Genomic DNA, 19,702 nt, shown 5'->3' on the forward strand with positions numbered 1-19,702 from the left:
TCTTAGGACTCTGATTTTGCAAAATCACTGTCCACCACAATGACTGCAGTCACTCTGCTGTAGTGACTGTCTATAACTCAAGATTCTTTTTAAATACAGCTGTCCTCCACATCATGCCCGGAGCCAGAAGGATCAGCTTCCAGCCATCCCATTCACTCTCAGCTGGGATGAGGTTTGACTATAAAGAGAGGCAGCCAAGTAAAAGGGCTGTGGGGAAGCCTGGCTGGGGTTTGCCGGCTCTAGCTAGCGCCATGAATTTCACTACATCGGTGGGGTATCTGCTCCCTTTTCCTTGGGTGAGAAGCTCGTGCCTCTATGAATAAATAAATAAAGATCCAGAAGAATTAAACACTCCGTTACAGATGGCGGAAAAAAGCTCTCTGCACATCCGACTGTTCCCTTAAGAGCACGTTTTTTTCTTCTCATCCCAGGAACGCTGTCAAAGGAAACGCGGTTCAATACTGGCACCCTGTGGCCACAGAAATTCATCAAATCTCTGAAACGGCTCCTCCAGTTCTGAAGTTCCCCGGCAATCTGAGCTCAGCAGTCTATCTCCCTGTTTTCTGAATGCTGTTCCAGCGACCTCTTTTTTTTTTTTTTATGGAAGCACCCTCCGTAAGATGTGTTTTGATAAACTATCATTTCACAGGGCTAATCTGTTCATGTATATTTGGGTGAAAATAAGTGATGGTATCAAGGCTAAAGAATGTTCCCCAACAGAACAATCTGATGTTAAATCTGCACACAGGCCACCTAGCAGACACTCTTTGGCCTCTGAGTTCACACTGAGTTTCTCCCGCCCCAAACACACCAGTTGGGAGAGGAGATGAGACAGTGGTTCAGTGTTGTCTGTGTGTGTGTGTTTTGTTTTGGCCAAAGTCTAGGAAAATACTTGCTACAGCCACAATAAATATTATGAACTTTCTTTATTTTACTACAAGAATGCTGCCTAAGAGGAAAATCAAACAAAATTACAGAGGACTGTTGCTTTTTGCAGACTCACTTTCAAGGCAGCTATAAAGATAAAGGGTTGCAATGATCGCAGTTTAGAGGCAGATTTGCCACGCTCCCTGGTAAGACTCAATGGCGTTGTTGAGAACCAAATAACCATTGTGGGACTACTACTTGCTGCTACTTTCACAAATGGCTAACACTACATTTAGAGTCCTTGGAGATATTCGAGACAGAAAAATAACAGAAAATGTCTAAATTACATGAGCACGGAAAAACATCAAAGAAGGAGCAAGCAGGAAAATCAGTAGTTAATATGCACCAGCAAAGAAATGAAAGAAAATACGCACATGTTAGCAGAAGGAAAGCTTTGTTAGCCTTGGCTAGCTACAAACAGGAGGGACAAAATGTCTACTCAATAGGGCAAGTAAAAGGAACTCCTCTCATGGTAATCTCTCTCATTGTTCAACTCTAAGGCAACCTGCTCTTCCTAAAATTCTCAAGGTTTTCCAGGTGCTCAGGGATTTTAATTGTCTTTAGCTAGTTATTCTGAAATGGACAAAGACCTCCCAGTGGTGAATATCCATCTACTCTGAAAATTAATAAAGAGCAATCCTAATGGTAAATATTGTGCAACAAGACTTGGATTTTTTTTTTTCTTCAGAAAAAGCTCTATATTTACTGCCTACAGCAGAGAAAACTTTACTAAAGCTATTCTACAGAAAACTAGTGTGATCTGACAAGAAACAAGGATTAAATACACTGCTAGGCAATCAGTGTTCCCGTGTTAGCCTTGAAGAACCTAACTTTTATAGTAACACTTTTTTGGGGAAGAGTGTTGCTAGCTAGGAAACAAAATACAGGTATAAATAGTAGTATAAGGTCTAAAGATATCAAATAACAAGCTAATAAAAGGTAGTAGCTGAAGTCTATGTTAAAGGACTAGCTTCTAAATGAGCTTGCGCAGCACAGTAGAGATGTAAAATGTACACAAAGTTGTTGTTTGTTTTTTTTATATTTAGTAACACTGACATTATTTATTAATAATTTTACCAGAACTCTCCCTGAACTTTTCACTAGGCTTTAAAAAATTAATGACGGTAAAGTAAGTAAATTAAAATGAATGAGAACAAAAGAGGATTTCTAAACTCACCAGCAAGAACACATTTGCTCCTCTGGATATATTTTTTTACTTCTTTCTCTCTTCCCCCAGGCTCTCAGTATAAAAAAGAGCAAGAATTTGAAGTCCAGCGGCTATGGGTTCAAATCCCAGCTTAATAACATGGAAACATATACACTATCATATGTAAAATAGATGGCCAGAAAGAATTGGCCGTGTGATTCAGAGAACTCAGACTAGGACTCTGTAACAACCTAGAGGGGTGGGAAGAGATGGGAGGTGGAAAGGAGGTTCAAGAAGAAGAGGACATGTGTGTCCCTAATGTACAACATGACTGATTCCTACTGGTGTATGGCAGAAAGCAATACAATATTGTAAAGCAGTTATCCTTCAGTTAAAAAGAAATAAATTTGTTAAAAAATGCTACATCTTCCTGCATTCTGGTTGTCCCATTTGGGTATAGAAATCAACAAATTCACACATGGATCTTGTGGAGGAATGAAAGAGATGATGATGTGAGAGAGAATCTCCCAGCCTCGGACAGAGGGTTAGGCTTTTGATGGCTTTTGGCAGAGGCTGCTCCTAAGTACTCTTCCTATCTACTGATTTACTGTATTTTCTCCTCCTGCAACACACCTGGTCCCCAAGCTCTGTTGACTTTTCATCTTTAATATCTTTCATTTCCTTTGGACCCTGCCAATGTCATCTGTATTCAGACTTTTCTCGGTTCTTTCAGGATTACTGTGATAACCACTAATCTCTACTCTTGAGAATGTCTTCAACCTCATGCTCTCTATTCTATCCTCACTGTCCCTCTCATCAGGATGACTTTTGTAAGGTACAAATCTGCCCAAGTTGGAATTCTAGGTCTTCTACTAAATATCTTCATGACTTGGAACAAGTTACATGGATTCTTCCATACCATAACCCAAAATCTATAAAATAAGTACAACCTTTTTCTAGCTCAGAAAGTTGATATAAGGATTAAATACGGTTTTATATATATATAATATACATATATATATATGTTAACACATAGAAATCACTCAATAATTGTCAACTGCTCTTTTCTTGATCATTCTTGCTGTTCTTATGATTCTCCATGATTCACCAGTTGGGCAGTGTTAAAATAAAATAAATCATGATACTTGAGACCTTTTCAGACTCTACCTGACCCCCCACCAAATCTCACACCACTCATTAAGTAGTGTGTTATCATACAGAATCAATAAACTGCATTCAGCCCAGGATAGAAACAATTAGGTAAGTGAGGGATTCAGTAGAACAATTAGGTTGTTTATAGTACTGCTGATAAAAATTCTATACAAAAATTGGTTCTCCTAAGAAGTGATTACAGAAAATCAAACTAAATACCCTCAAAGGATTCAGTGACTTTACCCTAAATATCCTTCCTGCCTTTTCTTCTTCAAGTTCTCATTAGAATGCAGTAATATAGTCAAACTAGCAGTTTCCCAAGTTGCATTTTCAAACTTTGAGGTGCGTATTATATATGTACACAGAGATGGGCTTTCTACAACCCAGTCTCTCAAAGGTCCTAAAGCTGCTTAAAAGTCTTACCTGACATTCTTCTGAACCAGTTGGGTTTCTTGTCCCATATAATAAAGAGATAGTAGGCAGGAACCCCAGTCAGAGTGATGATGAAGCCAACCCCTGTGCTATATGGGTCTGAATAAAGGGAAAGGGCGACCATGAAGAGACACGTGAAGGAAAACAAAGCTGGGATGAACAGCGGCACCTGGAACAACAAACAAGAAAACCACTGCAAACGCGGCTCAAGAGACAGAAGGCAGATTCACGTCGAGCGCGTCAGTCACGTGATCAGGTGACACGCTTTGATCATGCAACCAGGTGACGGGCACCATCCTACTTACCTTTCTATGAAAATCTCTTGACGAGGGCACAGAGCAGATACTGATTTAAAAACACTCCTTTAAATTAAAGATAAATCTTTGGGTAGAACAGAATCTAAGGATAAATAAGTGTGTTTCATTAGAGATGTTCTGTTTGAATTCTTTTACAAGTTAAGTACCATTATGATTTATGTTTCTGATTGTAAAAGATTGCTTCTTTGATAATTATGATTAGAATCCACTTTAATGTAGAGCCAAGAGCACAGGCTGCTTGTTACATGTTAAAGCCTTTCAGTGCATATTGATTTTCTGTTGGAGATTCACAATACGAACTGACAGGGATAAAATAGGCCAACTCCTATTCAACCACTAATAAAGATGTCGCCAGCATTAGGTAATGAATATAATTAGAAACAAATTCTGACAACATGACGGACAACATTATCTGTGTTATTTCTTAAAAGCAAATATATAGTGAGTTCAAATCAATCCATGAACATTCAAGGCTGAAGGAGATGAGAAGCATATTCGTCAGCCTTCTCAAAAGGAAATGCTTCATTATGGTAAATGGACATTCTATTAAGTGGTGAATTCATACATCTTCACTTTCTTATGTATTTTACATCTCTATTACTTCTGGAGTGCATCATGTGGAAAAGGGGCAATGTAACAAGTCATAACATTCAAGAATACTCAAAATGCCTTTTTTGAAAAGCAGCATCCTTTTCAGAGGCTTCCCTAGTAGTGCTAGTGGTACATAATCGGCCTGCCAATGCAGGAGATGCAAGAGAAGCAGTTTTGACCCCTGATTTGGAAGATCCTCTGGAGAAGGAAATGGCATCCCACTCCAGTATTCTTGCCTGGAAAATCCCATGGGCAGAGGAGCCTGGCAGGCTACAGTCCATGGGGTCACAAGGAGTCAGACAGAATTTAGTTATTAAATAACAATAATTCCTTTTTAGAGTTTTAATTAGTGATGATTTCATATGTATCTGCCTCACTCTTTCTCAGCATGATTGTCCACAACTATTCACCATAAAAGAGTAGTCTTTACTTTGAATGTATCACATCATTAGGCACATTAATGAAAAATCAACATAACGACCATTTAAATATTAACACCCCTTTTCAAAAGTGTGGCATACAAAGCTCAGTACATTGCAAACAAGCTAATCAACGATTTTTCCAAATGAAAATAAATCCCATATGAAGGCATCACCTGCAAGAGTTAAACGTTTTATTTTAGAGCATTCTGCCCTCTGCCCAAGCTCCTCATCATCAAGTTATGACAGAGAGGGCCAGATATTAGGAGGAAGATTTATGTAAACCCATGAAGATTGCTGCGGTTACCTTGAAAGGACGATGCATATCTGGGCGTTTGTATCGAAGATAAATCAGTCCAGCAACTGCCAGCCCAATAAAAAGCCACCTGGCAAAACTGAGGAAATTCAGAAGACTGTAGAGGTCTCCAGAGAAGAGCATTATCATTGTCAAAGGGTGCTGGGGGAAGGAAGAGAAAAATCACACTCAGTGAGTTAAAAGGGAACAAACATGATAACAAGCAATAACATCACTACACAATATTATTGTATTTTCCAAATGACTATTTTTACTGATAAACTAGCATCATGATTAAAATCTATACTCAACTACCCTCCTAGCTATATCTTACTCTTTACTCCTTCGTACACACATACATGGATGTGTTATTTTTTGTTGTTTTTCATTAAGAGAATGTGTTTTCCAAAAGTAAAACACAGGACACTCAATAACTCAAAATTTAAAGATCCAGAGGGCAGAGATGGTTAATAACTAACAATAAAAATTAAAAGTGCATCCAATACAAAAATTTACAGAAAACTCTGTGAATGGTGTCTGGTGAGCTCCTGGCTATGCACACACAGGAACTTCTAGGTGACTGTGTGGTCTCCTGAATGCAAAACATGACCTTTCTTCCCCCCACACTTTCTTTCCCCATGTGCCTGCCAGGTGTGACCCTCAAGACCACGGAAAAGAATGAAGCGCAGAGATCAGCATAGCAAGTCTCTCCAGCTGCACATACCAAGGACGGCAGGACTGATAGCGGAAGCTTAAAGGGAAAAAAACCCTCTTCACCGAATAAATACATTCTGTTCCCAAAGTGACATAAACTTCCAGATGCCACACAGAGAGTAAACATACTTGACAAAGAAATTTCAAGGAGACATGTTGAAACAAATGAAATTCATGGGAAAAAAGAAAGATGTTTCAATGCATGATTCCATGGGAGAAAATTGTTACAAAATAGTAAATAAAAAGGAATATAACAATGCCGATGAGGATTTGAGGACTTGAACATCTTACAGTCTTCTGTATCCCACATTTTGCAAATACTTTCCTCTGCCTAAAGAATCCTACAGTTCAAGTTTAAATTGTGGTGCTTTTATTTTTTCCCTTTAGGCTGCCCTCAAAAGTCTCACTTTTAAGCACAGAATCACTGCAGTGTCTGGGATTTCATTGACTTTTTCTATAAATGTGTATGCATCTCATCATATGGGGCCTCTGATGAGACATCTGGATATTTGGGGACTATAGCTTTTAGCTCCACTTTCAATAAGTAGAATTGGGACTTTTTACTCTATAGCATTTTCTGAGAAGGCTCTAAGTCATTGACAAAAGCCCAGGTAATCATTTCCCTTCCATTTCACAAATTTTTACAAAGGTGAAAGAGAAGTGATTTGGTTATTGCTCCAAAGCACCAAATATGCATCAGAACTGATAAAGAAGCTGCCTGCAATGCAGGAGACCCCAGTTCCATTCCTGGGTTGGGAAAATCCCCTGGAGAAGGGATAGGCTGCCCACTGCACTGTTCTTGGGCTTCCCTGATGGCTCAGATGGTAAAGAATCTGCCTACAATGTGGGAGATCTGGGTTCAATCCCTGGGTTGGGAAGACCCCCTGGAGAAGGGCATGGAACCCACTCCTGTATTCTTGCCTGGAGAATCCCCATGAACAGAGGAGCCTGGAGGGCTACAGTCCATGGGGTTGCAAAGAATTGGACACAACTGAGCAACTAAACATAGCACAGCATACTGGATAAAGAGAAGCAATGGAAAACATCCTGCCTGTCTAATTCCACCATGATACAAAGAGAGCCAATTTAGAGATGAATGATAACAGAAAGAAATCCTCCTTACTAACCTGTCCTTTGAGGCTATATCTAGATACACATGTTAATATGCATTACCAAAACAATGACAGCTGGCAGAGGAGTGTGCTTCCGGATGTGAATCATAGAGAGGATTTCTGGAAGGTGACCCTCCCGGGATGCAACATAGAATAACCTGATGGGAGAAAAATGCATAATTGATCATTTCCAAGGGGGAAAATCCAGAAAGCTAAGAGAAAACTTGCACCATCTTTGCACCAAATGGTGATTACATAGGTTTTGCTTTTTAAAGTAGAGTATGTTATGAGAAATTAAATTTTGAATTTTATAAATATCTGCCAAAATATGATTCCTTGAGGAGAAGCAATAACAATATCTGACTCAGTACAGCTCTGCCCCCATATACATAGCTGGTGGGGAATTTAGTTCTAGACTCCTATTATTACCTGTGTGCTGTCAATCCAGCACAACACACACACACACACACCAAACATTCATATTTATCTGACTGGGTTTTCATCACATAAAATCAAAAGGGGTTTCTAGATAAAACAAAACAAGAGGGATGCAGATGGTGGGATGATGATTTCTTGTGTCTATTACTTTACTTTTTTTCTTGACACCTTTTCTTTAGAGAAACCAAAGATTTTATTACCAGAAATAAAATGCTGTTGTTATAGACATACATTAAAAAAAAAAAAAAAAAACCCTCGATGCCTGGCTTCAGAGTAGGCTATGAGCAGACAAGCAGCACCCTCTAATGGTCAGAGCAGGAGGAGCTGAGGGAGATTTCAATCTCGCGTGTCCCTTTAAAAACAACAGGTTTGGAGGCACGATTTCTTTTCTTCTTAAACTTCTCCTTATCACATCCCATCTCAAAAACAGAAATGCCTTTCTAGAAATGCTTGAACTCACTCACCTGGAGACAGCAAACACACCGCCATTCATGGAGCCAAAGCAGGATAGGGCAACAAAGATCGGAACCGCTAATGAGAAATTTCCCAGGAGCCGCTCAGAAAAGGTCTAATGAAAGGCAGAAGGGAGCAAATTAATGCTTTGCCAGAAAGTAGAATAAAATGAAACAGTTTAGGCCAAACTCGCTCCATGACTCTCTGTTCACTTGGTGATACGTGTGTGTTTTACAATCCTTCTTCTGGGTTAGGGTCAGACTAACCTCTTAGAATAATAATCAAAGGCAGGTAGCCTTGCTTGCTATGAAACTATGGACAACCGTCTAAACAAGCACCTTTCCTCTACCTTCAAAAAGCAGTGATCCATTTATCAAATCTATCAACTGTGATATCTATTGTCTCTGACTCTGGTAAGTAAAAAAAAAATCTCAGTTCAGAATTTCTCCTTTTGGAGACAGAAATCCTTCTGTATGATTCCTTCTCTTTAGTCTGGAAAGCCACATGTTTATAGTGAAGTACAAAGGTAGACTGAGAAGTGTTGCAGATACTTATTTCATATACCAAATCCTAGTTTTATGACTTAGAAGTGTGATGAAAAATAAATGATGACTTAATATGTGTATCATGGATAAGAACAGTTCTGAAAATCTTTTGCCCCAGAAAAATCACATCAGCTGCATCTCTGTTTCTCAAGTCAATCCCACCCTCTCAGGTATCTGCCAGTTCCTTCTGTAGTTTCTTATTAAAAGGTTAGAATACCAATACAAGTCTGAGGACATCAAGTCACAGAAAATATAAAAGAGAAACCAAGTTTATGACATTTCCTTTTATTCTATGGCACGTGCAAGACTGCACATTTTCATGAAGGATATATTTTTCAAAAAAAAAAAAAGATGTGGGATTCTTTACTTGTCCTTGAGCAGCTGGCGCTATGTAATTAATGTACCACATTACGCTCAGAGACTAAGTGCTGCCCTTTGTCTAGTAAGATGAGATGACGACCTGACATCAGGAAGCCCTGTGCATTTGGTTGTCTAGTAGAAGTTACAGCAGTGGGCAAAGTCTTCTTTAATACAGTGAACTCGTACATAGGTTCACATGAAATGGGATAATTTGTTCCCTGTGGATGTTCCCCGTGGATGATTATTATGAGGTAATAGTGACTATTTTAAAAGGAACTGACATCTAGTGGTGGAAAGTTCTTTTTTCCCCACCCTTCATTGTTACAAGGTCATGAATGAGCGCTCTCTTACTAGCTAAGTTTTTATACCAAAAAGTCTGTGTCACAGAAGAGCAGTCCCATAACATGACCTCTGGAAGCAAAAGATGGTCTTGAAGTCAAATAAATTTTGGAAAATGCTGTGAAATTATAAGTATCCACATCTTAGAGAGTTAAAATACACATTAGCTCCTGTGATATTCTGAGAAGTACAATAAAAATGACATCTGTTTAACTTTGAATAACTCTATTTCCCCAAATTAATAATATCCTAGGAGCTAGTATTCAAAAGGATATATATACTAGAGACAAAAAAACAAATGCATATGGTCTACTTGGAAATTCTAAAGTGATACTTTGGGAAAAAGATTTTAAGTTAGCATTTGAAAAGTGTCTAAACAGGAAAGAGTACAGAATACATTGCAATTTGCATATCCCCAAAACGAATTCATTTAAACTCAGTAACTGCCCACCTGTCCTTAAAGACACATTGGAAGAATAATGCCTTCTATTCAACGTGTATGTGTGGAAACGTGTTTTCAGGCTGGTATATGTGGACATATTTTACATGAAATTAATAATACAGAAATCATATAGGATTGTAGTTGTATCAGTGGCTACAGATGTAGCTATAGCTGTAGCTTAGTTAAATGGAATATGCTAAGGTATGTCCTAAATTTTTAAAACATTATCATTCAGTTCAAAAAAATTACTAAATTACCAAAACACTTTCCACTGGAGTGAACTCTTATAAAACTGCATCAATTCATTAGCCTAAATTCAAACTGGCATTAACCCAACTTAGACTTACCACGGCCACTGCATTTGAGAGCATCAGTTCCTCGGCACTAATGGTTGTGAAGTAGGCCACGTTTGTTAGCACATAGCCAACAGTGACAATGGCCATGGATATACATATTGCAAGGGGGATGGTTCTGAAATGCACAAAGGAATTGCTTATTAGTCATCTTTTGTTAGTCATTTCTCTGAGACCAAAGAAAATAACAGGCTCATTCAAAGCAAAAACTAAAATGGTATGGATAACTACAGGCTCTGTTGGGTATGTATAAACATTTCATCTGGGTGAAACTTTGTAATTTAATAAGGTCCACGAGGGGAGATACTACATTTGTCTTATCTACTGCTCTGCCCAGAACATATGGGTCTGTCCCATTCTTTTACTCCACAAATCTTAGAGCAGTGTTTCGCACACTTGAGCATGCATCACCTGGAAGGTTTGTTGAAACACAGATTGCTGAGCCCACCACAAGAATTTCTGATTCAGGAGGATTTGCATTTGTAACACCATCCTGGGTGATTCTGATGCTGCTGGCCAGGGTACCACACTTTGAGATCCAATGGCCTTTCAAATGCCTTTCAAATACTAATTCACTTGGCTTGACAACCTTTCTAAAACTAGTTTCCAAAAAGATCTTTTGCATTCAGTGTTTTCCCCTTCAGTAATTCTCCTTGCCATCAAATAAGTGTACAGTATTGGAAGCACAGGAACAGGATATATCTACCTCCTAAATGATGGCAATAATAATTTTGTACATAACACAAAAAGCCTAAAAGTGCTTCCAATAATGGCTTTGCACTGCCCTGCTGTGAGTTCAAAGGAAGCTCAAGATCATGAGTATCTATTAAAGCCATAGCACAGATAATCCCATGAAATTAGAGGTGACATGCTGTGAAGTACATATGACCAGACAGCACTGACACGATGCAGCATCATGAAGTATCCGGCACAAATGCAATGCTATGTCTTCATTTAATGCACTTGGAAAGCCACGAAGTTACTGACCCTAATAATTTGATTCCATGTTACCGATACACATTACTTGCTTAACATAATCACCTCTTCAGACTCTTTCCGGTTCAAGCAACTTAAACCTTCAGCTCCCTGCACAAAGGCTGATGGGGTTTTTTAGCCATAGAATTTATCAGCCCTCATGGAGCCTTAACCCTGCTGGATGCCACTAATGAAGACCACCATATAATTTCTTCCAAGATGAAAATACAGTTCTGAAAACAGGATGAAAAAAAGGCACAGCCTGCCTCACTCCCCAAGCTGGGTGTGTTGAGCACACGAAGTCCCAGCTCATTACGCTGAATTCTCTATCCCCTGTTGAGAACAAGCAAACCCAGCCAGTCAGCAACTGTCATTCATTATGGTGCTTGGAGCCTGACACTTCCACTGATCCCCAAAGCCTTAAGCCTTGATGGGGAAACACACTGACCTCTAAAATCCTGGCATCCTAATAGGAAAGGAGCAGATGTTCCCCTTCCCCAGGGTGAAGAGGGTCCTATGGAATTTGCAGTTCACACCATAACACTCATTGCTCATTGTGATTGATAAATGCTAAGTGTAACCAAAGGAACTCACTGGGCCAATACAAAACAGAGGGGTAAATGGCATAGGGCAAGTTAAAGACAAATCCTGTTTCTTTGGGTGCTTCCCTCCTGGCACTAGTGGTAAAGAACCTGCCTTCCAACAGGAGATAAAAGAGATATGGGTTTGATCCCAGGGTGGGGAAGATCCCCTGGAGGAGGGCATGGCAACCCACTCCAGTAATCTTGCCTGGAGAATCCCATGTAAGAGGAGCCTGGCGGGCTACAGTCTGTGGGGTCGCCACGAGTGGGACACAACTGAAGCGACTTAGCACACAAGGATGCCTGTTTCTTCGAAAGAGAGGTGGCAGATCAATGCAAAGGCAGAAGAAGCTGAGCACGAAGGTGAATAGGCAGCTTTTCAACCACTCACTGTATTCCTTTAAATTTGAATACCTAAGCTTCTATAACATCCCAAATGGGGTTCTGAGTTCTTTCTGTGGAGGAGGGAAGCAGAGAGGGAGAGACTCTCTAGAGATTCCTCGCAAGAGGATTAAGAAATGCGAAGGCTCTGCTAATAAAAAGTGAAGTGACTTATTGTTCAGAGCAGTGAAGTCACCTAACCTGTCCAGGACAGCTAGTACTGTCAATCACATGATGCTGCCACAGAGCAGAGAGAAGTGAGTCTGAAATGTGACGCGGGCTCTCCCAGCAGAGAACCTAGCCTCCGAGGCACCCTCCCTGTTTCCTGCCCGGAGATTACGGTCTTTCTGAGGGGGATTTCTAAACTGACTACAGCAGAAGGGGCCTTAAAAATGATTGAAGTTTCCAGGTTAGTTTCTCTTTCTTTTTTTCCTCCCTCAACTTGCCAATAACAAAAACAACAGCAGCAACTCTGCTATGTACCCCCTACTTCACATATTTGTCTCATTTTATCCTTGGAAAATTCTGTGATTTAGGAGCATCATCACCATTTTATATATGAGTAAATGAAGTCTTAGTTTAAAGAACTGTTCAGGATACACAGCTGATAAGTGAAACCCCAGAATTCAGCCACAGATCTAGCTTACCTTGAAGTCAAAGCACTTAAAACCACTAAAGAATATTCTCTCTTATGTATGTGGGTCTTCAAACTCAATTTTCAGAGAAATCGTAACTATTGAATATGTATAATGTTCATTGGAAAGCTCTTATCATGGCTGTATTCTTCATGTATTCACTGAAAATGCAGTTTCATGTAGTATGAAGGAAGGGAAAAGACTTATTCCAGGATTCTCATAAATTATTAAACATTATAGTTCTTAAGAGCTATACTTCAGTTTTCTGTCTTATGTGAACTATAACGTCAAGTAAATGTTTTCAAAAGTCTCAATATTTAGGAAATACTGGTTCCTTCTTAATTTAAAAACAACAAAAGCTCACTGAATAAACTTTCCTAGACAACTCTTACAGAAAAGGAGGAGAAGTAAGCATACATATCAGATAATTTGAAATAGATTATTAACAGTTTTACTATCAGCCAAATACACTATATAGATACCAGAGGGGAAAAAAATCAAAGGAGTTTAAACTATAGGATAAAAGAGGAAAAGGGTCTAAGTTTGCAGCAATTCACAATAAGCCCCGTAATTCCTCTTGAGGTAACATTAAGCCATGGGAATTGGAGAGGATGAGGCCAGATAGCCACTAGCTTCTGTCCTTAAGGTTCCATTTCACTTTCACAAAGGGAAGGAGAGGAGGTTGTGGCTGCCTTGGCATAAACAGCGATCATTTACTGAGGAAAACAGTTCATTTGTTCAGAAGGGCTTGGCACCATGTGCGTAGCTCCTGGATTTCAAGCAGCCACTGGGTGAGCTGATAAAAGCTCTTAGGCCATGCAGAAGCAATCTTTCGGGAGGCTTTAGATGCAGAGGGCAGATAAGCACAGTTAGTACCCAAGATTAAGGCAAATGGCATACGATAATAAAAGGAATCAAGGGAACTGGTAGGCCACTGATATTTCAAAGCCCCTGTGTTACTGTGAGGTATGCACCAATTGTAAATGCAACAAAAGCATTGTTTTTAAGCTGAATAAAAATGATTTGCACCTATGACTTCTACTCTTTCAAATGTTTGTGCATTTTTTTAATGATTAGCAAGATACTAATTATTAGCAAGATATTATTGGGAAAAGAGACTTAATCCTTAAGAGCCTTTTTGTCATATCTATCTATCTATATACCTGGCTTCCCAGGTATGGCAGTGGTAAAGAATCTGCCTGCCAATGCAGGAGACAGGGGTTTGATCTCTGGATCAGGAAGATCCCCTGAGGAGGATATAGCAACCCACTCCAGTATTCTTGCCTGGAGATTCCTATGGACTAGGAGCCGGGTGGGCTACAGTCCATGGGGTTGCAGAGTTAGACAAGACTTAGAAACTAAATAACGACAAACTATACACAGATAGACAGATAGATGGATATAGTCTTTTCAATTATGTATTAATGGGAAGAATTAAGTGAGAATCTGATATTTTTATTAATTGAAAATAGTCTCCAATTAAAAGGTCTTGGTTGGTCTTTTGTTGTAGGCTTATTTTAAATTGGCATCTGTAACCAGTCTATGTAACACATGGATGAATGTTTATTTTATCAGAAATTATTAAATGGAGGTCTCTGGAACATCTGCTTAGAAGCACTCTCATTCTAGAGATAGATTTCCTCAGAAATTTAAATAATCCCAATAGGAATGGCAGGTAGATTATATTTGTACAATCTACAAAGTGCTGGCAAATACATTTTATCTCCAAATACACACATGGCATTTCATATCCTTTGTGAAATAAAATAGAACATGAACAAATAACAAAATCCAAAACTCACTGAAATAGGAGGCAATACCAGTATTTTCAAACACGGCTCAGAGAGGTTACACGACTCAACAGGCCAAGGTCACAAAAGTAGTAAGCATGAGAGCTGGATCTTGAACCTAGATCTTCCAATGCTAAGTTCCACATTCATGGAATTTATCTCATCCAGGATAACATGTCTGCTTGTGCCTACCTGAACTCTAGGTACAAAGTTCCTAGGATCCTCACATGCTAACAAACATATACTCTATTTATATCACAAAGATCAGAAGGCTGATATCTTCTGATGTTACCATGTGACACATTTTAAGCCAAGTATATTTTACTATGCATCTTAATCATCACAAATGATGCAGCATGGGATGCATTTTTAATACACTTTGCATCTATATGATTCAGCATCAAAAATGATCATTGTTTCTAGCTTCATATTGGCTAAAAAGACTCCTGCCCTGAAAACAGAATTAACAAATCTAGCTTGATTCTTCAGAGTTGAGGAACCTGAAGGTCACAAAGATTTCTGATATTCAGACCATCTGAGTAATTCTGTTATCACTTGAATTTCTGGATATTTCTAAAGCTGTTTTATAACTGTCATAAAATCTTCTGAGATTTATGTAAATGAAAGCAAGCTTCATACATTCATCTGTGGATATACCCACTGGGGATCACAAAACTCATCGGTCCTGGGCATCTAAAATTGTCTTTGAGCCATGAAATTGGGCATGATGACAGTTCTGCTAAAACCTACTCTCGTGTATACTGGAATCTTCTATGAGAAGTACTTGATTCTTCACATTTTTTTAATTTAAAAATCATTAATATTTTAATGCAAGTATTTGGCATTCAGGAGGAATCAGGGAGGGGACAAAAGAGAAATTAAGAAGGGCAAGAACATTAGCATAAGCAAAATAGATAACTAGTGGGAAGTTGGGGCTTCCCCGATGGCTTGGTGGGTAAAGAATCAGTCTGCAATGCAGGCAACGCAGGATTCACAGATTTGATCCCTGGGAGGAGAAGATCCTCTGGAGAAGGGAATGGCAACCCACTTCAGTATTCATGTCTGGAAAATCCCATGGACAGAGGAGCCTGGCTACCGTCCATGGGGTTACAAAGAGTTGGACAGGACTGAGCAGCTAAGTACTTTCCACTTAGTGGGAAGCTAAGTGTTGCTACATAACACAGGGAGCTCAATCTGGGGTTGATGCTCCATAACAACCTAGAGGGTGGGATGGGGTTGGGGGGTGGAAGGGAAACTCAAGAGGGAAGGGACATATGCATACTTAGAGCTGATTCACGTTGTTGTATAGCAGATACCAACATAGCATTGTAAAACAATTATCCTCCAACTAAAAATTTAAAAAATAAAAATAAAAAAAGAAGGGCATGAAAACAGCAAACTTCATAATATGAGATACAAATAAAAAGGAAAATAGGATTTTTCACAGAATTTAAAAATTTTTAGTAAACTGTTTCTATATAAGTGAAAAAAAGCCATGACTGATGTCAACACAAAATGTTTAATATTATAAATATTTTTTTGCTTCTGAGAACTTATTTTAGAATCATACATATTTCCCATTTTCTTTAGAAGGATCCTGAGGAGACCTTGAGAGTCTTTCTCTAGATCTGACCCAGAAGTGACTCAAGCATGTCTTACTACTCCCTTTTTGATCCACCAATTTAATTTTGAAGAATTATTCAGTGTATTTTTATTACCTCTGCTGTTAATTTTATCTCACCCCAAATATGTTATAAACCAAAAGATAAATAATAGTACATATCAAAGGAAATCTATATTTCTCATTCATGTGATTCTTCTTTCTTACATTTTCACATAATTTCCCTGATTCTTGCTCATCTCAAACTCTCCAGAGATGCCCTCTAGAATGGAAATGTAATATCTGGCTATGTGATTTCTGATGTTTCCAGCAGGGACTGTATTACAAAGAAGAGTTCTGGGATTGTTTTCCAGACTTGAAACAGTTAGATTACAGATGTCTGGAACCTGATGAATTGCTTTACATGTTTTCAGTGACTTTGTCTCATTGTCATTTAGTGCTATCATATCTCTCTAGTTATACACCAGGAGTGGGAACTGGACTGTTAATAACACTACAAGAGAACTGCACTTGAGCAGGCACAGCAAGTAGCTGGGAAGAAGGTGAGGGTTGTCACTGAAAGGAGAAAATGTAGCAAGAGGAAGAAAACATTCAATAAACCCATTTATAAACATTCTTAGAGGTCCACGGTTCACATTCTAACTTAATGACAATTTCTGGGCCAAGGCTGAACACAAGTAATGTGACAAGCAGATTGTCACATAAAGATACACAGTGATCCCACTGACTTCAAGCATTAAACGCCTGCCCTCTGCTTCTTACTGCACTCTGGCAAAGTTATGGGTATCTTCACTGAGACGTTGTAAATTGCAATACCACTGATGTCTAATCTAAATCTCACCATTTTCCATTGTCCACAGATGAAGAATTCCATAAACAAAAAGAAGACAGAGAAACCTGTAGGGAGACGTAAGAAATGAACAGAAACAGATTAAAAGACTGCAGGCTGAAGGAGGCTCAAGGAAAAATGTACACAGATACATGAAATGAGAGAAAAGTGCAGCAAAACCACTCAGAAAAATGAACTAAAATGGAAACCTATAATTCAGAAACATAGGGTAATAAGCAATCAGAAGCATTAGTATAAGCATTTTCAGCCCTAACAACACTTGATTTTTTATCCCACTATTAGAATAAATTCATGCCTAAATAAAATTATTCAGCAAAATGTAAATAGCTTGAGAGTAAATTTTCATTTGCTTGAATTTCATATGAACAAAAAATTTGCATTGTCTGCATCTCATTTTTTCTCATTTTCTCAAGATTTAGAGTGTGTCTTCCAGATGTATTACAGTTATCCATATTTATCATGGATGAATGTAAAGATATTACTAGGCAAGTTTGAGTGCACAAAAATAGAAACAAAATTGGTTTTTGATAAAATGTTAGCAAGTAAATAAATCAGAAGACAAAATATTTTAATAACAATAAATTACATTTCACACTAATGTTCAATTCTTATTTTTGTTATACTGTTTTTACAGTATCCTTTTTAAAATATTATATTTTCCTTGGGATTTTGTGTAAAGTACTCTAAGGTGATGCAAACCATTTTTTTCAAAACAACCAAGTTCCTGAGATTCAGATGCATAAAGTGAAAGTGAGAGTTGCTCAGTCATGTCTGACTCCAGGCCAGAATACTGGAGTGGGTAACTTTTCCCTTCTCCAAGGGATCTTCCCAACCCAGGGATCAAACCCAGCTCTCCTGCATTGCAGGCAGATTCTTTATCAGCTGAGCAACAAGGGAAACCCAAGAATACTGAAGTGTGTAGCCTATCACCTCTCCAGTGGATCTTCCCAACCCAGCAAATCAAACTGGGATCTCCTGCAATGCAGGCAGATTCTTTACCAACTGAGCTATCAGGGAAGGCCTCAGATACATATGGCTGAGAAAATGAACTACTCATCACAATTCTGTGTTCTTCTTTCCAAAGTATCAGTTATTCCTGAGAAGCAGCTACCTAGATAGACATTTCCTGGACTCTCCAGTATCTAGGTGGGAGTGTGGCTCATTCATCCGTGTCGACTGATGTGGCAATTGCAGGTCAAGGGGGTTAAGAAGTAGGTTGCCTTGTCTATCCCCGCACCCCACCCCTACTTCCCTAGTTGCAGAGGATCTATACAGAGGCAAAACCACAATGTGGAAGAAGGAATCTGGGCCACAGAATCAATACCTGGAATAAAATCCACCCTCAGCCAGGGACACCAACAGTGGACTGTTACATGATTTATAAATTAAACTTTCGATTGTTTAAAGCGACTGAAAATCTGTGGCTCATTTGTGAAAGCAGCTAGCATTACCCTAACAAGAGAATGAAGGATTTCATTTTATCAAGACTTTTAATCTTTCAGACTTTTAGATCTCAGTGAATTAATTTATATGAGACAAAATGGGTCCTCATTAATTTTTACCTTATATTTTTTATCTTGTAAGAGACTGCTGTTGCTGCTGCTAAGTCGCTTCAGTCGTGTCCGACTCTGTGCGACCCCATAGACGGCAGCCCACCAGGCTCCCCCATCCCTGGGGTTCTCCAGGCAAGAATCCTGGAGTGGGGTGCCATTGCCTCCTCCAATACAAGAAAGTGAATAGTGAAAGTGAAGTCGCTCAGTCATGTCCGACTCGTAGTGACCCCATGGACTGCAGCCCACCAAGCTCCTCCGTGGGATTTTCCAGGCAGGAGTACTGCAGTGGGGTGCCATTGCCTTCTCCGTAAGAGACTAGTATATGACATAAAGTCTTTAAAATAATGTCCCACATGACGAGAATAAATTAAAACATTTGAATATGTTAGAATAGTGAAAATTCTATTATTATTCCAACTGCCCAGAAACAGAGCAAACATAGACCCCTTTGTTCATTCTTTTGAAATATAATATCTCCTGCACTTCTGAAAATTGCTACCAATCCAACAAAGATCAAAGTATAATTGCCTTTTTTTGACCAAGGACACATAATAAGATAATGCAAAGTTTAATAAATATACTCTTACACTAAGAACAAGGTGATGTAAAATAAATACACCCACTTTGGCATAGTAAGTGGGAATTAAGAGTCAAAATTCCCTCAGGCCAGTAACATGAGTATCAGAAGGAACTGATAACACTTCTCCTACTATAAACTCATAAATCAAATCCAGTCACATTTCTGATCAGCTGCATGATAAGAAATGGAACAGATAAACATGGAGACATTGAACCACGACAAATGAACTACTGCTTCTACCACCAAAAACTGCCTTCAACATTTGTGACCAACAATGACAAGTCTAATTATTTGCAATCATTTTACTTTGATAACTGGCTTTCCAGTTGGGTGCTCTGGGAATCAGAATAGAAGGCAGTCACTGGTAGGACTGGGCTTCCAGGTGGCGCTAGTGGTAAAGAATTCGGCTAATGGTGCAAGAGACTTAAGAAATGCAGGTTTGACCCCACAGTTGGGAAGATCCCTTGGAGGAGGGCACCGCAACCCATCCAGTATTCTTGCCTGGAGAATCCCATGAACAGAGGAGCCTGACGGTCTACAGTGCACAGAATCTCAAAGTGTCTGCTGCTGCTGCTGCTGCCAAGTCGCTTCAGTCATGTCCGACTCTGTGTGACCCCATAGAGAGCAGCCCCCCAGGCCCCTCTGTCCCTGGGATTCTTCAGGCAAGAATACTGGAGTGGGTTGCCATTTCCTTCTCCAA

The 19,702-nt window shown here is 39.1% G+C and overlaps 1 protein-coding gene across 3 annotated transcripts in view; it reads right to left on the reverse strand.

Moving 5' to 3' along the window:
* The window catches only part of SLC7A11 (solute carrier family 7 member 11), a 248,002-nt gene that overhangs the window by 174,850 nt on the left and 53,450 nt on the right, over positions 1 to 19,702 (reverse strand). For all 3 annotated transcript variants that reach the window (XM_043902431.1, XM_043902434.1, XM_043902432.1), the window contains exons 7-11: positions 10,031 to 10,154; positions 8,009 to 8,112; positions 7,168 to 7,264; positions 5,293 to 5,442; positions 3,650 to 3,827 (exon numbers count right to left, since the gene is read on the reverse strand). In XM_043902431.1, the coding sequence (XP_043758366.1) occupies positions 3,650 to 3,827; positions 5,293 to 5,442; positions 7,168 to 7,264; positions 8,009 to 8,112; positions 10,031 to 10,154 (653 nt within the window). The remainder of the gene's footprint in view (positions 1 to 3,649; positions 3,828 to 5,292; positions 5,443 to 7,167; positions 7,265 to 8,008; positions 8,113 to 10,030; positions 10,155 to 19,702) is intronic.

Source organism: Cervus elaphus, chromosome 5, assembly GCF_910594005.1.
Source record: "Cervus elaphus chromosome 5, mCerEla1.1, whole genome shotgun sequence".
NCBI classification, from domain to species: domain Eukaryota; kingdom Metazoa; phylum Chordata; class Mammalia; order Artiodactyla; family Cervidae; genus Cervus; species Cervus elaphus.